General features: G+C 49.4%; 3 protein-coding genes across 3 annotated transcripts in view; 1 reads left to right on the forward strand and 2 right to left on the reverse strand.

The window, feature by feature from the left end:
* Positions 1-20,832, reverse strand: part of LOC128728569 (kin of IRRE-like protein 1) — a 95,399-nt gene that overhangs the window by 67,285 nt on the left and 7,282 nt on the right. The window lies entirely within an intron of this gene.
* On the forward strand, positions 8,808-11,042 carry LOC128720544 (protein yellow-like). The gene is made up of 2 exons (XM_053814219.1): positions 8,808-9,625; positions 9,700-11,042. Exons 1-2 carry the CDS (start codon positions 9,115-9,117, stop codon positions 10,782-10,784), a joined length of 1,596 nt encoding a protein of 531 aa, XP_053670194.1. The 5' UTR covers positions 8,808-9,114; the 3' UTR covers positions 10,785-11,042.
* On the reverse strand, positions 18,164-19,318 carry LOC128720545 (mitotic checkpoint protein BUB3-like). Its single transcript, XM_053814220.1, has 2 exons — positions 19,124-19,318; positions 18,164-19,049 (listed from the first exon to the last, which is right to left on the reverse strand). Exons 1-2 carry the CDS (start codon positions 19,316-19,318, stop codon positions 18,261-18,263), a joined length of 984 nt encoding a protein of 327 aa, XP_053670195.1. The 3' UTR covers positions 18,164-18,260.

The raw sequence follows: 20,832 nt of genomic DNA on the forward strand, positions 1-20,832 counted from the left end.
TTAATTTGACAAAAAAATATGTAGCCTTCCGCTTGCGAAGGGTTGAATTTCTCCAACGACCCCGAAAAAAAAAACCTCTTCACCTATCTCACACGAAGGTGGCTACAAATGGCAATAAAAGCAGAAAGTAATTCATATTGCGTAAAAGGGCTTCCATGCAGTCGTAACACATCGTGATGAGAAATTGGACGCAAACGCACAGTTTTTGTGCACCACCGTGACATCAACGGATGTACTGTAGATAATTTCACGATGGCGTTTCACTTTCGTGAAACATCAATCACGGGGCCTTCGAAGCCTATGAGAATGGGGTTATTTTTTTGTTTGTTTGATTAATGTGTTTGCTTGTGAAGTTCCTCTTCAAAAATATATTCAATTTCGTAGAATTGACACCTATCATTGCTAAAATATGTCACGCGATAAAAATCATAGAACATGCGTCAAATATATCGATTATTCCCGAGCCAGCTGTGTGTCAGGCGAAACATGTTCCCTGGAAAATTGTTCATATCCCACACGAGTTGGCAATAGCTTCATGGACAAATTTCTCATTTATCATAGCCCACCCAAAAAGGGAGTGGCCAATCTGAGCGAACGAACGAACGAAAAAACTCGCCATATTATAAACCGGAAAACATTCCGATCGTGGCGAAGTGTCAAAACATGAGACAAAAAGGGGCACGAAACGATTCACCGTACAAACCAACGCCAGCATCCGGATGCAGGTTGCAACTTTTTTGTTACATCTTCACCCATCGCTATCCAGGGCAAGGAGCAGAACCCAAAACATGACAAAAAGCATGACGGGAACAAATACAAGAGCAACAACAACAACAAAAAACCAGCGTGGCAGCATAACTCAAGCATAATTAATTACGATACAATGGATGCTGCTTGTTTTTGTGCCGTACCGGCTGCTGTGGGGCCTTTTGACTCCGAGGATGACATGGAAAGGGAAAATAATAGAAACCGAGGCTGGCTGGCTGGCGTCGTGAAAGAAGCTGACGAAGTTTGAAGACAGAAAGCCAACCGAATAAATACATTTCACCTCGCAGGGAGGATAACAAAAGGGTAAGATGGAACAAATTTGTACCATAATGGTTCTTGAAAAAAAAAAAGAGCTGCGCAATAATCCCTTCTGTCGGGATAAGGCCACGTGGAAGCAGCGAGGTATAAGCGGGTGATTTTACATGAAGCAGATCTTACGCTTGCTTCTTTTTGCTTTCGGCCCCCGTAATGCCAGTTTGGAAAAGATTTCGTTTGTTCTTTTAACACCTCTGTAAGCATTCACGGTATGTTCCCGAGTGGCTTCTTTGGCCGTACATTGAATACGCATCGATTCCAGATTCAATCGTCATTCAACACGGAGCGAAACCATTCAGTGATGGTGCAGTTCTTTTGTTGCACCTTTGCATTATCGCGATGAAAGACCCTTTTATCCGGTCAAAAAACGTGCGTTACATGTATTTAGTCCGAAATGTACCATTTGACTGTCACGCAGTGAATATTTTCAGAGCTTTCAGAGGGCTTTTTTGAGCTTTTTTTTATCACCCACGTGATTTATTGTGCTGTACATTTATTTTTAATTCTGTTCCACTTTGAGAAGCCCTAAAGCAAGTTGCATAGCCTGTCAAAAAGGCTTTTCTGTACATACTACTAGGCAACACAATTACCATACCTGAAATATTTCATTCATACCGTTATGTATAATAATATGTTAAATACATTAAATATGTCGTCGAATAAATAACACAGATTAAACGTCAGTTTTCCATTGACCTTTGGTTCTAAACATGATTTTATAAAACTGTAGACAGATGCTTCTTCATTCTTCTCAACGTCAGCCCAACAGCTCAAGAACACACAAAAGCTTCAAGTGCTTGGTTTTTCGCCACATCTTCAACCACGTGCCCGTGTACAAAGCAACGAAACAATACTCCCATCTCGCTGGAGATTGATTTCAGAGCCACCCCGCAACGTGTTAACAAGCTGCCACAGTATCAATTGGCAGGTATCGAATGATTTCCTAGACTTTATCATCTTAGCACCTCATCCGAGCCCGCGCACGGAGCGCAAACGAGTGGAATATTATTTTTAGACACTCTAAAATGCACCCGCTGAAGTTAGCATTGTGCCGCACCACAGCTTCGCTACATGCTAATTCAGATTTGAACAACTTATTCGAACCCACCCCGGGGTGCTGAATCGACGCAATTTGATGGGTGATGTAAAACAATCGGCATGCTTGTAAGAGCAACAAAAACTGCCCTTAAAATAACGCTCCCAGAGCCGTGTGGATGGATCGTTGGCCTCATCCACCTTGCCTACAGCGAGACTGGCCACGCGTAAACCACAATCGATTGCCATCGCACACGCATCGCCGACGATCGCAAGGTGAACTTGCGCCCCACCGAGCCTCGATCCGTAAGCGAAGGAAGCGCAAATAAAGCGAACAACTCTGAGCAAACCACACTCGAACAAATCACCCTCTCCCCTTTTCGAAGGTGCCCTGTTGTCGCGAAAAGGCGCTGGATTAAGAGGGCACTCAAAGGCACTTGCGGCCGTGGTTGCGAGCGGTTACGAGAATTAACCGCGGCTTCTTAACGGCCCGGTCGGTCATTCGGTCGTCGTGATCGTCACCGCGCGTGATCGCTTAATACGCGCTCGAGCGAACACCGGTTCCGGACCGTTTTCATGCTTCCGTTCTCGCCGCTAGCCCGCCTCGGTCGTCGTTGGGTTTTGAAAAAACCAGTTTAGGAATGAGTGAGCCAAAACCAGCGCGCGACCCGCTTTGGGCCCCGGGAATGCGCACTTGTGCGCCTTCGCATGCGTGAGTTCGCGTTTCTGTGAACTTGACACCCTGTGGCCGTCACCGGAGACCGTTTGGAGAAGCGTCCGTGTGGTGTGTCCGGATGCGCGCAAGGATACCACGGTGCTCTGTTCGGTTTCCGTTGGTTTTTGCGATAAGCGTGCGGTGTGGAGGACATTCCGAAAAGGGGGGGGGGCATCCAGGGCCGTTTTGCGGTATAAGCAAATAACTGGAAAATAATAAATACTAGACAATTTTGGCATCGAATAAATCACTTAAAAACCAACACCTCATAAGAATGAAAAATGAAAACTACCAAATATTTAAAATTTTCCAAGAGCTAGCAACATTATGGGTAACAGCAGCAATCACAGCTCAAATTGATATCAATTTCATAAATAAAAAAAAACAGCATTCCGTCCTCCATTGTCACAACTGGTGCGTGAAATTTAATCACATCATAATGCTCGATGCTTTGTCGAATGTTAACGCCTCGTTGGTCAGTTATAACGAGCCCGGGCGCTGGCCGCAGGGCACCAACACATCGCGATGCGTCCCGTAAATTACTTTTATTTATCATACCCACCATGCAAAAGCAATTAATGAACGAAACTGCAGGCTCGTTTGTTCGCACCGGTGTCAATTTGGTTCATGCGTTCGGGAATGGATCGTGGACGATAGGGAGAAAAAAATCGTCCACTCCATCCTATCAACGTTTTATCACACTTCGGTATCGTGATGTGGGTCGGGTTTTAGGATCTCTTTTTTTTTGCCCACCCCCCCCCTTCGGTAAGATAAATTATTCATCCATGAAAACAAATGATTTCGCGCACGGTTTCCCATCACAAACCCACGCGCGGATGAAGGGCACGCGTGTTGCAAAAAGGAGGCAAGTTTTAACGGCCCATTTATGCCGTCAGATGACCGTCGTCGTCCTGGAAGCGAGAGTCACGGTCGGTACCTCATCAAACGCGCAAACACAAAGTCACCGCACGATGGCGTTGGAGTTGATGGAAAATAAATTCAAATCAGCCCATCGGGTCCCTCCCGTGTCGCAGGTGCGCAATATCAGCTTGAGCCTGATCAGTCCCATGCCTTCCATTTGATGGCCACCGTACAAAGTGCGCGTGTGCGGTGATTCCTGGTTGAAGGCACACCCGTCGATGTGCTGGGCTTCATCACCACCCCACGGAGGGTTGTAATTACGGCAACTCACCGCGAGTCAGTATCACGAACCGTGTGGCGAGCCGATAAAACCCTCCGTGCGTCTGTTCGATCCACGGAAGGGTCCATCTGATAGAGACCTCCTGTCGACGTCGGAGGTCTATCAGCTCGCCATCCAATCGATCCGTCCAGCTTCCGGAGGCGAGTCATAGACAGGCGGCTTGACAGACGACGTGATTTAAGGCACCGAACTGCCGACGTCAGCTGGCGCAAAGTTCCATCGAGAAACTAATGTAGTTTGTAATTACTACCCAACGCGATGACGATTCACTGAACCACACATACACACACACACACACATGGTTCCCGTGCGCACCGCAATTAGTTACACTGATTTAGTATTCATGTCATGAAAAAACTTATACTCTCGCTCTCTCACCCACCCAGGAGGACCCGGGACTCCAACTAATATCGAACCGTGGGAATGCTTGCCCGCGTGCATTATATAATCTTCGTAATGAAACGCTTCACGCGGAAGCTGAAATCACCTTCACCGTGAATCATCATCGGCACGGGGAGCAGATATTCTAAGTCGCGCCTGGCCGATTGCATTATTCTGCCCGAGGGCCCTTCGAAACGCCGATAAAAGTCACTCACGTAGCGGTGCTAATGAGAGTAGAAGGCGTCCTGCCGTACGCGAGTGATGGTATCGTAAAACCATAAAAGTACCCGTCGATAAACACGAGCCATCCAATTCGTCCAACAAAGTAATGTCAATTTCCTTGTCCCACAGTTGGGGAGATGCTTTTTTCTTTTCTTTGTTTGTCCGATACGGTACCGAAAGCACTGCCGAAATACCTTTCCATCGAGGGCTGGATATCATCATCGCGTTCTGGGTGGGAACGTGCATTGTCGAACCGACGCCATTGATGGATGAGAGCCATAACGCGGCATCAGCCGTCAGTCGGCCCCATTTCAAGGAGCGCTGATGGTGGACGAGAACCGTACAAAGGGCGGGAGGTGCCGATGGACAATTTACGCATCAAACGAGACATCAACCGCAGGCCAAACCGCGCCATCAATATGGCTGCTTGGGGGTGAGTTTGGGTGGAACCGACTCGTAATGGCGACTCCATAGACTTAAACAATCCGACGCACGTACGGTGGGCCAAGTTTGTTGTTTGCAGCACGCAGCTAGGCGTTATAAATGCCCCCATCGAGCCATGCTGGCCACTGTACCTCAATTAAATAACATCCATTAAATTAATGGCTTGATTTTGCGCAAGTAGTTTAAAATAGGTACAAAAAACATAATACATAAGTTAGTTCTACGTGTCGCCTGATAAGGGTAGAATAAAATTACACGACAAGTTGACGATCTTCTCGTACTTCATAGTGCTTGCTTTTGATGTTCGCTCCCCTCCACATCGATCGCCAGGGTGTGCAGGGTGTTATTGATCGTATACAGCGAAATAATTGAGACGCAGAATGGCTTTTAAACCTTTTTCGGCTCACCAGGGATCGCTTCCGTCGACCCCAGCATGGAGATGGATCTCGGTTCGTCCTCTCTGCAATCACGCGACCAGCGTGGAAGAGTGAGCGAAACCGGACGACGAAACCACCCCTTTAAAGCGACTCACTCGACTAGGGTCTAGTGTATATCTACACCTCGATATCCGGCGATGGCGCTCAGTTGACGTTTGGATGATCTTGCAGCAGCAGCAGCAGCACACACGCCGTGTGACATCCCTCAAGCATTTTGGCGGCAAGTGCGATCTCTAGGTGTGGTATTTAGTGTGCGTGTGTGTTTGTGTACGTGTGTGATCGTGTGTCCGGTACGCCCCAACGCCCCCAGCGAGGTTACGCGAGCCGGCAATTATTGGGGTGGTTTTTTTTTTGTTTTGTTTTTCGGTGATACCACGCGAGAAGGTTGAATTTTTGGACCCGCCATTTTGTGCCGTGCCCCCGAAACCGTGATCGGAAGTGAGCTAAGTGATGTTGGCCGTCGGCTTGACTTCCGGTGCGGCCTCGGTGGTGACGAAGGCCAGACGCAGCCAGTGCAAGAGACACTCGGAGGTCGCCCAGTGAAACGGTTGGGCGAAGAAATTCGAACCACGTGACGTGAGGCGTGCGTGCTCGCGCATACGCACCCGCGGACTTGCGCAAACGGGCGCTAAACTAAACAGAGGCGAGAGAGAGAGAGAGAGAGAGAGAGAGAAAAGTGTGCGTTTGTGATGTATGCGGGCGGCTTAAAGGCGGTCTTTGATGAAACGGATGACCCTCTCCGAAGCAACGGGGGTGTCCATTTCCTGCCCATTTTTAGGGTGAAGCGTAGTGAAAGCATCACCATTCACGCAGTGGAACGCGTTTTTAGGGTCGGTGTGGAAATGAAAACAAGCCCTACCCTCGTAATAGGGGTCGTAACTGAACATCACACGTGCCCGAAGCACGGCGTGACATCTCCCGGGAACGGTCTCTGAGTCAGCGAGCGCCTCGAGGTGGCGATAGAAAATTTGCATCCAGCCCGTGGAAGTGATCGCATTCGCGACTGTTTCCCACGATTAGCCCCGGGGTGGGGCGTGCTAGAATTAATTCCACCCCACCACCCACGGTGGGAACCTGCAATCGACGTGTGAATTAATTGTTCGCGAGTCGTTTCCTTCGGAGAGTAGCGCGGCTAATGATTACGAGATGAGATCAATCAATCAGGCGCTTGGGGGAGCTCCATTACGGCTCGGTACCGAAATCGATCATGATTGTTTGCCGGTGACCGTGTTAAACGCTCCGGGACGCTTGAGATGGTGGGGATTAGGCGATGGTGATCACGGCGAAAACAAATCACCGTCGGCGTGACACGAACCATCGGGGTTACGGGCGTTACGGTTCATGATTGCTATTGACGGGTGCCCCGGGTTGGCGTACCGGCAAATGGAGCGTCGGATTGACACGGAGCTTGAGCAAATAATTGCATTCCGTCGTGGTGCAGCTCTCTTGGAGTGGTTTGAATGATATTAATAACGCGCTGTTGTGGAGGTTAATTCGTGCCGATAGGCACGTCCAACCGGATGCAGGAAGCAGCAGATTGCACTCCGGCTGGCATCTTCATTAGCTAGTGCTGGAGGGAAATGCTACCATCAAGCGAGTTGTCAAATACAGACCCACTCTGTTCTAGCGGCAAACAGCAAGCTATCGATTACAACACCTTCGTGTTCTATTTAAGTTCACTCACATAAATCGAGCAAACCGATGTCCTCGATGGCTTTGCATTCGCACAACTCAATTAACTCAAATCAATGTGCTAATCGACGGTTTTCCAAACCCTCGTTCACGGGAGATCATGATTTTCCTTTCTTTTTTTAACGAGTTTTTGCTCAATCAATCGTTTTACGTCAGCCCACCCCATCGTGTGAGCTCGTGCTTGGCACATTAAGTGGACCGTGGGTTGATAATAGAGCTGTTGTTGTTGTTTTGTTTTGCGGCTTTCGTGGAAAATGGACAAAGGTGCGCAAAAACGCCCCCAGCTCCAGTGTCCTTCGAACGGGCATTCTCCCCCCATTTTTGGCCCTTTGTTAGATATCAACGCAAACACGAGCACGAGGAATTTATGGGCGCTTCCTTGCAGCCTGGTCGCGATCGGAACCGAACCATACCTAAATGATTTACCGCCGATAAACGGGATCGGGAACCGGCGCACCGAATGCAAATAATGGCATAATTTAATTATGCAAATTTCAGCTCGGTTAACTGGCGCACTCTGTCATTCGCACCACCCGCAGGAGGGTGGCTTACTCTCGTCTCTCTTTCTCGCGTACAATCGCTTCCTTTTTGGAATTCGGTCCAGTGAAGCAAGTGCAACGAACGCCTTCATTTTGATCGTCGAACGCCGCTCGTTTCATCAACGCGTTTTGGGGTGAGATCAGAATGAACTTCTTAACAGGCGGCCACACGAAGCCATTCAAAAGTGAGAGGAAAAACCCACAACTACCCTTACTCCGGGGGCGAATAAAACACGAGCACTACCAGGTCGGTTTCGTGCGCAAAACTGTTTCCCATTAAAATAAGCATAATTGCGATGCGAAAGTTGCAATTTTTGTTGCTAGACCTCTGGCAGGAGAAAAAAAAACCCCCATGTTAGGAGAGGATACAGCTCGTTTCGAAAGAGCAGGGCACGGTGTTGAAGCCTGCCCCCGGGTTGACCGATGGGACGCGCACGCGAACACGCGCCTTCCTGCCACTCCGAGGGGGAGAGCTTTCGAATCGGCCACATTCCGGAAGCAATAAAGTAAAATGAATTACAACCCGCCGGATGCGAGCGTCCCGGGAAATTGTTTTAAGCCCATCCGCTTGGAGCACAGGTTCAACGGAATTATGCGCGAATCGGACGAAAGGAACATTTCAACGCACGGAAATTCATCGCAATTTCCCAACTGGCACCCCTCCGGGGGGGGGGGGGGAAAGCTCGTAATTAATTAATTTTCCAAATACCTCTCGGGTTGGGGGTTTTCGGTTAAATATCTTAGCTTTCGTTCTCCGGAAAGCACCTTACGCTGTCATTTCCTGGTTTTCCCTCGTCATCCTTCCTTCGGCTGGTGGAAAATTCGATCGATCAGCTCCACCATCCCAAAATCACCCAGTGGGAGTGGGAAAAGCGACCGAGCTCGAGTCACAGCGCTTGCTCGTGAAGATCGCGTAATTATTGCAAATTAAATTAACACCTTCTTTTTTTTTCCGTGGGTTTCCCGCACAGCGCTCGTGATATCGGTGGACAAGCGCAGTGAAGTGATAATTGACGCCAACCGAGCGTGTGTACACACACTATGGCCGGCTAGTGTTCGGTGCCGGGACAGACAGCACCATCGAACCAGTGTCGAACCGGCGCTCATCGCACACGGAACGGGGTCACCATCACCAGGCTTCACTGCTAATTGTGTACTGACCAGTGTGCGGGGTACTAAAAACCCCCCGAGAAAGACAACCACACCGCATCTTCGCGAAGGGAAAGGCACCACCCAACGGCACGGGGAGTGAATTTTTGGGTGGACAATAATTTATAGCCGCATCGTTGTCGCGTCGAATTAATTTATTAAAAAAGCGACCCGTTTTGAGGTGACCTTTTGCCCTTGGGCTGCGAATAAAAAACGATGGCCACAAGAAGGCAATTGCTCACGCTGGTGCTAGTGATCGGGTGCGTGATGGCGCAAAGTGACGACAGTGACCAGCAGCGACCTCCAGCGGATGGTCTCAGCCCACCAACACCATCCGTCCCGATCGCACCCGGTGAACGGCAATTCCGCGTGGTGTACGAGTGGAATGTGCTTGATTTCGCTTTCACAAACGAGGACGAACGGGCGCACGCCCTATACGGTGGCCATTACATCCCGAAAAACGTGCTCATCTCCGATTGCAAGCCGTTCGCGAACCGACTCTACCTAACCGTGCCCCGGATGCTGCCGGGCGTTCCAGCAACGCTTGGGTACATCGTGCGTCCGGAGAACAATGGCCGCACCGATCCGGAGATCGTCCCATTTCCGTCCTGGGAGATGAACGAACGTGGCAACTGTTCCGCGTTTCAGTTCGTGCAGGGTATCGCCATCGATAAGCACGGCATCATGTGGGTGGTTGATTCCGGCCGCACCGAAACGCTAACACGTGGTGAGTACACGTGGTGAGTTTGGCTTTGCAACACGGGCAATTGTCCTGATGTTGGGTGTTTTCCTTCCCCACAGGTACGGACCATGTCGTGTGCCCTCCGAAGCTGCTCCTGCTGGACTTAAAGCGCAACGGAACGATCGTACTGCGGTACCAGTTCCCGGAGTCGGTCGTTCCCGCTGGGAACAACTACCTCAACAAGATCGTCGTCGATGACGCGTTCGGTGGGTTCGCGTACATCACCGACAATAGTGGGGCCGATCCGGGCATTGTCGTTTTCTCCCGCCGACTCATCCGCTCGTGGAAAGTGCGCGAAAACAATTCGATGCGAGCCGCCCGGAATGCGGTCCGATTCGCCGTCAACGGTACGGAGCTGAATTTCTCGATCCACATCGACAGCATCGCGCTTGGACCGTACTACAACCCGAACATCGGTTCGGACCAACCCACCGCGGGTCAGGACACGCTCGTCAACAGCCAGAACTACGAGCGGAACGTGTACTACAGTCCACTGTCGAGCTATCACATTTACTCGCTGCCAGCGTCGCTTTTGCGTGATCCTGAGTTCAACGCACGTGCAACCCCCAGGGACATCCTTGAGGCGGTTGTCGACTACGGGCAGAAGCAGTCACAAACGGATGGCATGTTCATGGACAACCAGGGCGTGCTGTACTTTGGGTTGCTCGGTGAACACGCCGTCGGTCGGTGGGACAGTTATAAACCGTTTACGGCTCGCAACCAGCAGATCATCGCGAAGGATCCTACCTTCATTCAGTGGGTGGATAGTATGGGCATCGACCACGAGGGATACCTGTACGTGGTGGTGAACCGGCTGCATAACTTCGTCGCTGGCCGGCTTAACCCGATGGAGGTGAACTTCCGTATATTGCGCGGGAAAACGGGCGCTCTCAGCTACGTCTACACGCCGGATAACCTGTTCAACAGCGACGGAAAGTATCTGTACTCGGGTGCGTCCGGTGAACCGTTTGCCGACAATGGGCTGGTGTACCAGTACGAGGGAACTACACCGGCTTCGAGTCGACTAGCAGCTGCCGGTATCCTTGGATCGGGCAATGACGGGTCAAACATGCTGCCGTACATCACCGGACTGGTTCTAAGCGTCGTAGCAAGCGTCATCGGGCGCCTGACCTGGGCCTGGTGATGTTAGTTTAACCGAACAAACCGAGAAGGTCACCATCGCGCGTCACATCCGATCCGGTTGCGACACCGGAAATGGCCGGATATGGAACGCGCGAACCGCGCGATAAGGTAACCGTTAGCAATTCTTCCGTATCAGTATTTGTATATAGTCGAGCTTAAGTGTAAATACGCGACGCGTGTGCTACCCGTTCTTGGATTTCATGTTGATTTTAACGAGCAACCGCTTCGGACGAATAAAGATTGTTATTTTTTACGACAACCGGAACCGCGTGTGAGTGTAGGAGGCCACGCCACGCTTATAAAGCCACGTTGATGACGTGCAATTCATCATCGGTCCTAAAGGAGAGCGTTATGAGTTCCTGGAAGCGACCGCAAACGTTGAGAAATTAATGAAGAGAACGCGGGCAACCGTGCCGTGAAAGCTCGCACCCTCAGCAAGGGCAGGATTTTATGAGGCAGCACTTCCACGAACCGGTATTAGAGCATCGATGGAAATCGGAAATCATTTCCGGGCACCCCGATTTTAATCACCTGCACGCGGCAGCGCGACCTCTGATCGCTGATTGCGTGGTATTATCTTTCGCTAGGCAAACACGCCCCGCGGGGAAAGGATTTGCCCGGTTTTCCCCGTGTGATCAAGATTTATGCCCGTCCCTGTCGCGAAACGGTGCGCTTTACATCTCGACGCGGGAACGCCAAATAAATGTAAATAAATTCCCAATTTAAGACCTCGAGGCGCGGGAACGTACTCGAGCATCGTGCATCGTCCTTTACCGGCGTACCGGCGGATATCTGTCGGATTTTTTATTTGTATGTTCGAGTTTCGCCAGGGCTTACGTCGTCGTCTCAGAAACGACGGAATAGGGAGACAAAAAAGCCAAAAGAGCCAGAAATCTAGAGCCGGTTGCGACGCGGGTCGGCACAAATTTGTGGCTCTCTTAGGTCTCGTTCTGGGCCGCTCACAGCCTCGACGTCTGGCACAATCCGTAACCATCATTATCAACTAAGCCGCCGGTTCGTGAAGAGCCACCCCGCCGGGTTGCGATTCGGCAAATGAAAAAGGCTTCAGAAGTACAATAAAAACTCATCGGAGGCGCCCCCCGACCGGGTTGAAGGCGGTGCTGCAAAATTTATTTTCCGTCCTGCGGTGCCACATTAAACGAGCACGCTTGTGCGCCTCGGTGCGGCGTGGTTTTTGCTTTCGGGCTTTCCACGCGTGTCCTCGTTACATTTCCTTCCACAACCAAGCGTTCGAGTACGTGGCACCGGCTTAGACGAGCGTGACGCACGTGAGTGTGTGTGTGTGGAAAGAAAACGTATGCAAAAAAAAGAGAGAATTATGGCTCTTCAACGACTCCGAAGCTCGTGCAATGACAAGTTCGCAATTTTAGAGTGTGTGTAGAATTTTCCATTGCCTGTGGGGAGTGAAACTGAAATTTAAAATGCAAACCGGCGCCACCGACTTCTTCGCAAAACTTTCAACTGCATTCATTAAATGGAGTTTTCTCTTGCTTGTCTTCTGCTTGTGGTGGAAATGTAATAAAAAAAAAAGCGGCGATGAATAAACCAGAGAACTGCCCCAGCACTTTTGACTGAAGGACATTAAGATAATTTTCCATTTCGGCGCTACTCACAAGGGTAGTTTAATGCGATTGGCAATGTCCTTGTGCACAAGAGCGTGCTAGGAACATCGGAATAATCTGCTCGTACTACAAGCGTAGTATAATTTTTATTACCCACAATGGATGAAGTCCCAAGTAGGCTACTTTCACTGTTTGCTGTGTGATTGGAATGTGGGTTTTAGCAGCAGAAAAAAAAAAACAAACCAATTTTTGGCTTTTATCCTTTTCCGGTAGATAGTTTAGAAAATGATTACAAATTTGAAAATCATCACATTGCAGTTAATGCTAAGCTTGTTAGCATTCTATTTATTCTCTGCTTCAAGTGCTAATTCAGGGAAGTAGAAAAAATATCACACTTCTTAGAAAATAGTTCCTGCTTTGATCGAATAAAACTACACTCCCATAGCTCAAGTGCTAAACGAAGCGCCCGGAAGGTTGTTTGCCAACTCATTAGAAAGCGCAGCACCAACGCTGCATTTATGACGCGCTCGTTCATTTTGCGCAGTTGTGCAACGGAAAATAAGCGCTACTTTGTGCACGCCAGGACGCCAAAGTAATCATTCGAATGCTTGTTTGCTCACCGAATGAACGGTGGGAGCATCACGCGCCCGCGCTCGGACCCAGATCGTTCTTAATCGCACTAAGACGCTCGGTACACAATCAATTAGGGGCGATGAAAATGGCAAAAAGTATAATTTTAATCGCAAACGATACGAGCTGCGCAACACAGGCTAGGAAAATGAAAGCACAACACCAAACGGAGCTTTCGGGGAAAAGAAAAACAGCATCCCTATTTTTATGGCGATCATAAAAACCGTCCTAGACCCATTCGCATTGCAGTACAATTGGCTTAAATTCTATCCACCCCCGTACGTCCTCTGGTGTGAGAAGTGCAAAAATTTTCCCCGAACAAGGCGTGCGCTTCCCAAGGGTAATCAAAATTTAACGCACCACCACTGATTATTCCAAACAAGCGGACATTTCTGTTGCACATAAAATAGCAAACGATCACGCCCGGTGCCGTTTTTGTTAGCTCTCTTCTCCTGGGGACGTATTTACGGGCCTTTTTTTGTTGCTCACTATTTTATCATCACCAATGATGGTCAGTTTTTTTTAACGATCATTCCCCCCGTGCCGGGCTGAAATGTTTTAAAAATCCTCCCAAACGACGTCGTGCGTCATGTTGAATGCCATATTCTCTTTTCCTTCGCACGTCGACCGTATCCCGGAGAACCCGCCTTTACGAGGAAAACGGCGATTGTTTGCCGATCGGTTGCCGAGGACAATCTCGATTCCTGATTTAACCCGCCCACGGTGCGAGGGTCGACGCCCACGGTGAAAGGATTCGCTTCCGTTCCCGGTGGCCGGATATTAAATCTTACCACCTCTTCCGGAACGGGTAGGCCAGAGCCCGATGGTTGGGTCATCGATCGTACAGTTTGTTTTTCGTAATAAAACACAGGAAACCCAGCACCGGAGCACATAAAAGCTTGCATTCGGCCTCCTTCGCTAACAGCTCCTGGATCATACCCGCGAGGACGAGGATTTGAGTTTCATCGAACGTGACCTTCCGGGGGGCGCATTTGCAATCGTGAAAAGCGCGAGCTTTTCCGAAAACGAAAACATTTGTTTATGGGAGTGTTTTCTTTTCAAACATCGCCGCACGAACCGGAACCTGGGTGGGGAATGGGTTTTTTTTTTGTGCAAACTCGCTTTTATCGCACTGCTGGAAAACGACAAACGAAACGTAGGAGAAAAAAAAAGAAGTAAAACCCACCAAGAAAATATCTCCCGCTGAATAAATTATACCACCTCATCATAGTGCAAACATTTGCTATCTTATCACACAAACAATACGAATGGAAAATCCCTGTGTGAACTCCCGTGCGAAGAGCGAATGTGGGCGGTGAGGCGATTGCACCCAAAAAAAAAGACAATACTTTGTGCAAACAATTGAGCGCAAATGATAGAAAACGCACCCTCGAAAAATCCCCTTCCGAGCCGCTATAGCAGCTCGAGCAGCAGGCCGACCTTGATACCGGGGTCAAATCACGATAAAAGATAAAAACGTGCTTGGGCACAATTTGAGGCTATCTTGGGAAAACTCTTCCGGTGGGTGAACGTATTTTTGCATTGCTTTCTTTTTTTACCTCCGTTGTTCTATTTACCCGTCCCACACCTGCGCGAGCGGGAATGGAAAAGTAAGTTCTAGTTTTCCACCGTACCGTCGCGGTTACACCGGATCAGGTGCAGTAGTGCCGTGGAAAAGCTCATCGCCATTCTTTCGCTCGCTATCAGCCGTGAGACGCGTTCTGTGAGGACGGCAGCGTGGGCAAAATGGCAGAAAAGTTGCTTGAAAGTTGCCATCTTTTTTTATGCTGTCTCTCTTATTCTTTCCATCCTTTAGAGCATCGATAAGGCACAGAAAATATGCACGTACTAGTTAACATTCTGAGGGGTAAAGCCCGCTCTAGACAGCCACCCACAAAGCACGAAAGCAGGCCAGAGCAGAACAGATTCCACTTCCAGGAAGTCACCGGGGGGAAAAAAAACAGCCCAAAACACCATCTTTTCAAGGGGAACTTTTTAAGTATTTCCATTCCAACCTGCACGCTTTGGTACGATTTTGTGAGGGGGCGAACTCGAGCGCTGATAAGGCGTAGTAATTTTCGACACCTTCTCTTTCCCCGTGGAAAAAAAAAACCGAAACGCGGGGTTCCGGAAATGTCCGAAATGTCCGAGATTAAACGAAACGCTAGCAGAGGGCACCAGGACGATAGGGTCCTTTCCAACACCAATACCAGCTGGAGCGCAACATTAAGAAACAGGCCGCGGTTTGTCCTCGTCAGCTGTAAACCGAAAGCATGAATCGATTCACGAAACGTGACAGTCGTTGACACGAACGCAAACTTCCTTCCACAGGAACTTCGTAAGGCGGGCCTTCCGGTGCTTGTGACACTAAATGAATCATTCATAAATGATGTAATTTTCTTATTTCGCTACGATATGGCGGCTGCTCTCTCTCTCTAGGTGGGTTGCTTATCTTCTTGAAGTAACCGTCAGAAAGAGAATTTTTAGCGGCGCGTTCTGAGCACATCAACCATGCCCGCACGAAGCACGCCAACCTAGCCGGTCTAAGGACGAAACAGAGGCTAACTTCTAGCGCGTCGTAATGAAGTACTAGTTACGAGCCTTCGGCAGCCTTCCTGACTCACCAAAAGGTCAGCTCGGTCAGCGCACGACCTACGAGAAACGCCAATCCACCACGACGCCGTGCCGAAATCCTGCCAACGTGCATAAACATCCTCCACGAGTAACGATTGTCATCAACGAAGATTGCTTGGTAGCAATCGAGAAAAGTAATGACATTTTCCTAGCAACGGAACAGCAAACGACACCAACGCGCGTTGCTGGAACCGTGTTCCGAAAAGCCCCTCTGAAAAGGGCTCCGGCAGTACGTCGACAAATTTGTGACCGTAATATAAACTCGCTCCCTGCACCCGACTGTTAACGGTACCACGTTACCCGGGCTAGGGATCGCGCACGCGGGCACGAAACTCTAGAGAGCACGGAACATATTGCTTCCCATTCGCTTTCATCTTTCATCCGAACTACATCCGGAAGCTGGCGTCGCTTCATCCCTTTGACCCGTGGTACGTGATTAACCTTGATGTGCTTCGCGTTCGCTACATTTTCGCCGTCCGTCGTTCGCCCTAGGAAAGTTTTACAGCGCTTATCAACTAACCGTTCGAGTCCGTGCCTTTCGAAAGCTCGCGAGCACGAGAGACTGCGGTATAAATCGCTCCATTTATTTCCATTACCGGTGGTGCAGCCACAAATGGGATCACACAGCGTTCCGGGAGCACGGACATGGTGTGTTGGTTGGGAGAAGAAAACGAGCATTGGAGAATTTTGCCGTTTTCCCGAAAGCCCAATAGAAGCCCGGCTTTAAACGAAAACTTCATCAAAACGCACTCGAGCGTGATCGACTCAGAATGGATAGAAAATCGAATAGCTAAATGGATTTTGCTTTCGGCGGAAGGACAAAATTCGCTCAGATCAGAGGGCCAATCGTGATTTAAAAGCATCAATTTTTAAACGGACATATAAATCATACAAAGAAGCAGAAACCCAGTGGCCCATTTGTGGTGCTAGCAAAACTAGCCGACGTCCTTGGGCCCCTTCATGTAGAAAATGAAATTTTATCATCGTTGACCTTGACCTAAACCACTGCGAACTGTGTGATTTTATTCGTCCTCGCAATCAGAAACATCTCATCACATTACCGCAAGGGCCCGTCGCCGGTCGCGATGTACAAAATGCTAAGCTCTTCTAATAGCAGCGTTTACGTCAACGGAATGAGATCTAAATCGAACGATAGAGATCGCTTTTCCGGGCCCGGGGACCGCACTGCAAGGACCGGGTCGAATTCAATTTACACTCGATCAAAGCGAATCTGTTTCCCTCCGTGATATGGGACAGACGCTATTATCGCGAGAATCAACATCACGCAAGAAATGGTCTCGTATCGTAACAGCAGCGTGGCCATTTTCCATTTCCCGCTGCGCCAGCACGCCATAAGGCATCGGGAAAGTTTTGCATCGAGAGAGTTCTGGTACTGGTCCGCCCGGTTCCCTGGGTGTGGTTGGCTCTGGTTTGGCCAGCTCAATTGTCACTGTTCTCAGCCCGGAATGACCGACTTGATTGGTGGTATCGTTCCGCCCAAAGTTTTCGGACGTTGGTGGCGGGTTGCGGGAAATCTTTCGATGAAATTATAACAAAGGTATCAAATCCCGGAAACCCGGAGCGTTCCCGAACCGTGACCGCAGTAACAGCGGGAAGTACCACGAGCGGGAAGGCAACAACAGTAATCGCCACGGCGACCATTGCCAAAAACGACTTTCACTTGTCTTTTCGTTTATCGGACACAATTTTATGGCAAAACTTTGCTTCATCTGAGAAGAGCCCGCACTCGAGCGGCATCGGAACATCCGGCAGCACTGAATAACTCCGGCGTAAACGGGGCGCATGTGCTTGCACGGGCGTTCAGAGCCGCATATTCACCAACCAAGGAAGTTCCGACCTCAAGGGCAGATTTCGGAAAGAGTTGGACGGCATTGGTTCGTTAGAGGTTTCCGTTTGCTGCGCTCGGTTTCGTGGAAGACCGGATTTGGCGGGAAAGTGGCATGGTTACGATTACCGCACATCAGCGCCGCTCGGGAGATCCTGCTGGAAACAAAAGACGTTTTGTGCAGCTTCTTCGAAACCGGGGATGGAGTGCTATTTGGTAAATTGCACACACAAAAAAAACTTATCACTAACGAAGTTTTCTCCGCTTGTGCATCGCTTTTGGGAACAAAATGGACCAGATTGGTGGGACGGCAATGTTCTTTTTGGCCATTTTCTTTGCGAGACACCACTGACCATGATTGAAGATGGAGCAAAATTTCCGCACTTTCCGAACATCCGGACACAGCGTGTCATACCGAGCGAATGATGCCCGTTCCATACGGGTGGCATGGAAACTAGTTCATCTTCTCGGCACGAAATACGCCTCATCGAACATCAAACAAAATAAGTGCAAAGCACACATGTCTTTTTGCGGTTATCGTACTAGTTTGCTTCCCTCGTTCCTGCTCTCCTCACATGCATCCGATGAACAGGAAAGATGAAAGTAGTCAAGCAAATGATTACAAGCAATTTTCCTCGTTTATGTTGCGTTTTATTCCCCTTTTCATTGGTCTGGTAGATGAACAAGAATCTGTAGCCCGCGTTCAACCCATTGATAAAAATCTACTAAACTAAGCTTAATCCAAAATCCGAAACACAATTACAGTGCAACCAGCTAGTGTGGCTTACTTCGGTCGCGTTTCTTGCTCGCTCACGTACCGCACGTAGACGGTCGGTTCCGGGTAGGGCTCGGGTGGGTTTTCCGCCTCGTCCATGTACGAGCAAGCGATCGCCAAGGCGCTACCGTCGTCGCTGAAGCACAAGCTGGATATCGAGCTGTCGTACATGTGGAACTGGCACAAGCGCTTTTTGTTAAATCCGTCCCATATGTTCACGAAGCCATCGGAACCACCGGTGGCGAAGGTGTGGTACACGTTGTGGAAGCTAATTGCATTAACCGGGTAGATGCGCTCGATGTCGTTTTCCTTCACCCGGTGGCACTTGAAGGCGAATTTCTTCTTCTGACTTTCCGGGCTCGGGTCGAAGTACTCCAACGCCACACGGCCCTCAATCGAGCTCATCACGAAGCCTTCCTTGTTCGGGAAGCATCGGACGGTGCGTGTCTGGTACTTGAGTGAGGATTCGCGCCGCGCGATGTAGTTGCCCATGTGTCGCAGGTCCCAGATCAGCACCTTACGGTCGGAGGTGGCCACAACGAGCCGCTCTTCGATGCAGCTCATTGCGTACACCTTGCCCGCGCTTTGGTCGTACGTGCCGACGCATTCCTTACCACGTGCGTCCCACATCTTCACCGTGCGGTCCCAGCTACCGGTGAGGATGCCATTCACCATACCCGCATACTCGACGCACTTCACGGCGGCATCATGCGTGCCAAGGATGCTCTCGTTGTGCGTGTTCAAATCGTACAGCATCACCGAGTTGTCCAACCCACCGCTGACCGTTTTCACGGAATCCTGAAGCAAACCGATTATCAGATTTGCAGATCCAGCAGAGTGGAACAGGGGAAGATGAGAGAGGTAAAACATACCATGAATGTGCAGTCCAGCACTGGCGACGAGTGGAAAAATTTGTGCCGCAGCGTATTGTTGACAACATCGTACAACCGGACGCTGGTGTCCCACGACGAAACGAGCAGGAATTGGTTCGTTTTGGGAGCAAATTTCACCGCCGAAATTACGTCACTCGGTGGATTAAGAATCTGCAGTTCCGGTTTACGAGCCATGTTAGCGTATGTTCAGAAATCACTGCTATTTGTTAAGCAAATTCCCAGCAAAACAATATCTTTAAATTCAACGGCAATGAAAAATGACGCTCTCCACCGTCAGCTGTCAAAGTTTGAAACTGTCAACACGTAGCTGTCAGTTTACAGTCAACCTGGCCATTTCAAAGCAGCGCAGCAGGATTAAAATGGCTCAGTTGCATCAAAACGATAAGTTTCTAGATATGCTTTAAATATAATTCAATTATGACAATTTTGATCAGTTCCATACGCCATATAATACAAAAAAAAGATAAAGCTATTTTTCAAACATTTAGAGTTAAAAATCACCCAATACGATCGAACAAACATGTTTGACGCATGATTCTTCTATTCGATACAGCAAAAGAGCATTGTTAAACTGGTGGCAGTTTCGTCTATACGAATTCTCTTGGTAAAAAAAACTGCATAATCGTTCCCGTAAATCCACACGAAAGATAAGCATTTCCTCACAAGAGAAGCCCCGAAGGATAGATAACGTTTTATTTATCTTCTTTGTTCTCTTCCTTTTTCCACCTGCAAAAGGGGTTACGTTTCAAAATAAAAGAAACAGAAACGTCCGAAATTTTATCGCACGCAACAAGATAACAGCCCACGAAAAGACATCCCCCCGGGGCATATTCGTGGGCGTGCCCTTTCGGGACCAGGCGGTGGAAAATTCATTGTGGATTAGGCATTCCTTTTCCCCTTGAGACGGCATTATTGCGTGTGCTTAGGAGTAAGTTCCACGATCACGTGCCAGGTGGTGATGGCGGTGACGGCCACAGGATCTCGTGGGTAAAGTTCTTAACTTCCCACCGGAGGCTTACGGTGGTGGCCACGAAGCCAACATATCTGCGCTTTCCACAACATTCACCGCCTCAAGCGTTTTGGGGGAGTTTTAAAAACCTCCGCTTGTAGCTCGCTCTTTCGCGCCGAAAAGGAAAGCTTCCTTACCTTCGCCCGTCAAATACGCGCGCGCCGATGTATTCTAATCTTTTAATTCGTTCATTTGCACGCGCGCCTAAGCATCGCACAGTCGGCGTGGAAAATGTACGCAAGCTTAAGAAGCTTTCCTTTCCTGAATCCGGGGAAGCTTGCGTACCGGCTGAGCAGTGAACCGGAAGAACGGCGCTGAAAGTTGCGGCCAACTTCAGCCGACGGGCGCTCACTCTCCGGGCCGCATCAATTCTCGCTCAAGTTGGCACGCCGGCTGGTCTCGGTGGGTTTTATTTTCCCACCCGTCATACCCGTTGATTTGGCCTGGTGGCTTTCCCATCACCGGTTCCAGAATCCCGAACGTACAATTGTGCCCGGCCGGTATATCCAGGACGGAAACCTCGACATTTACCGGCGAAGGAAACGAAATCCCGTACCGGTTCGCCGACGGGTTTTGGGGGAAAACCCAAATGCCAGAAACGGGTTGTGCTTCAGACTGTGGAGTAGAGAGGCGGGTGGGTTAAATATTTTAGCCCCACCGTTTTGCGCTCTAATGATTT

The sequence above is a fragment of the Anopheles nili genome, chromosome 2 (assembly GCF_943737925.1).
Source record: "Anopheles nili chromosome 2, idAnoNiliSN_F5_01, whole genome shotgun sequence".
Lineage (NCBI taxonomy): Eukaryota > Metazoa > Arthropoda > Insecta > Diptera > Culicidae > Anopheles > Anopheles nili.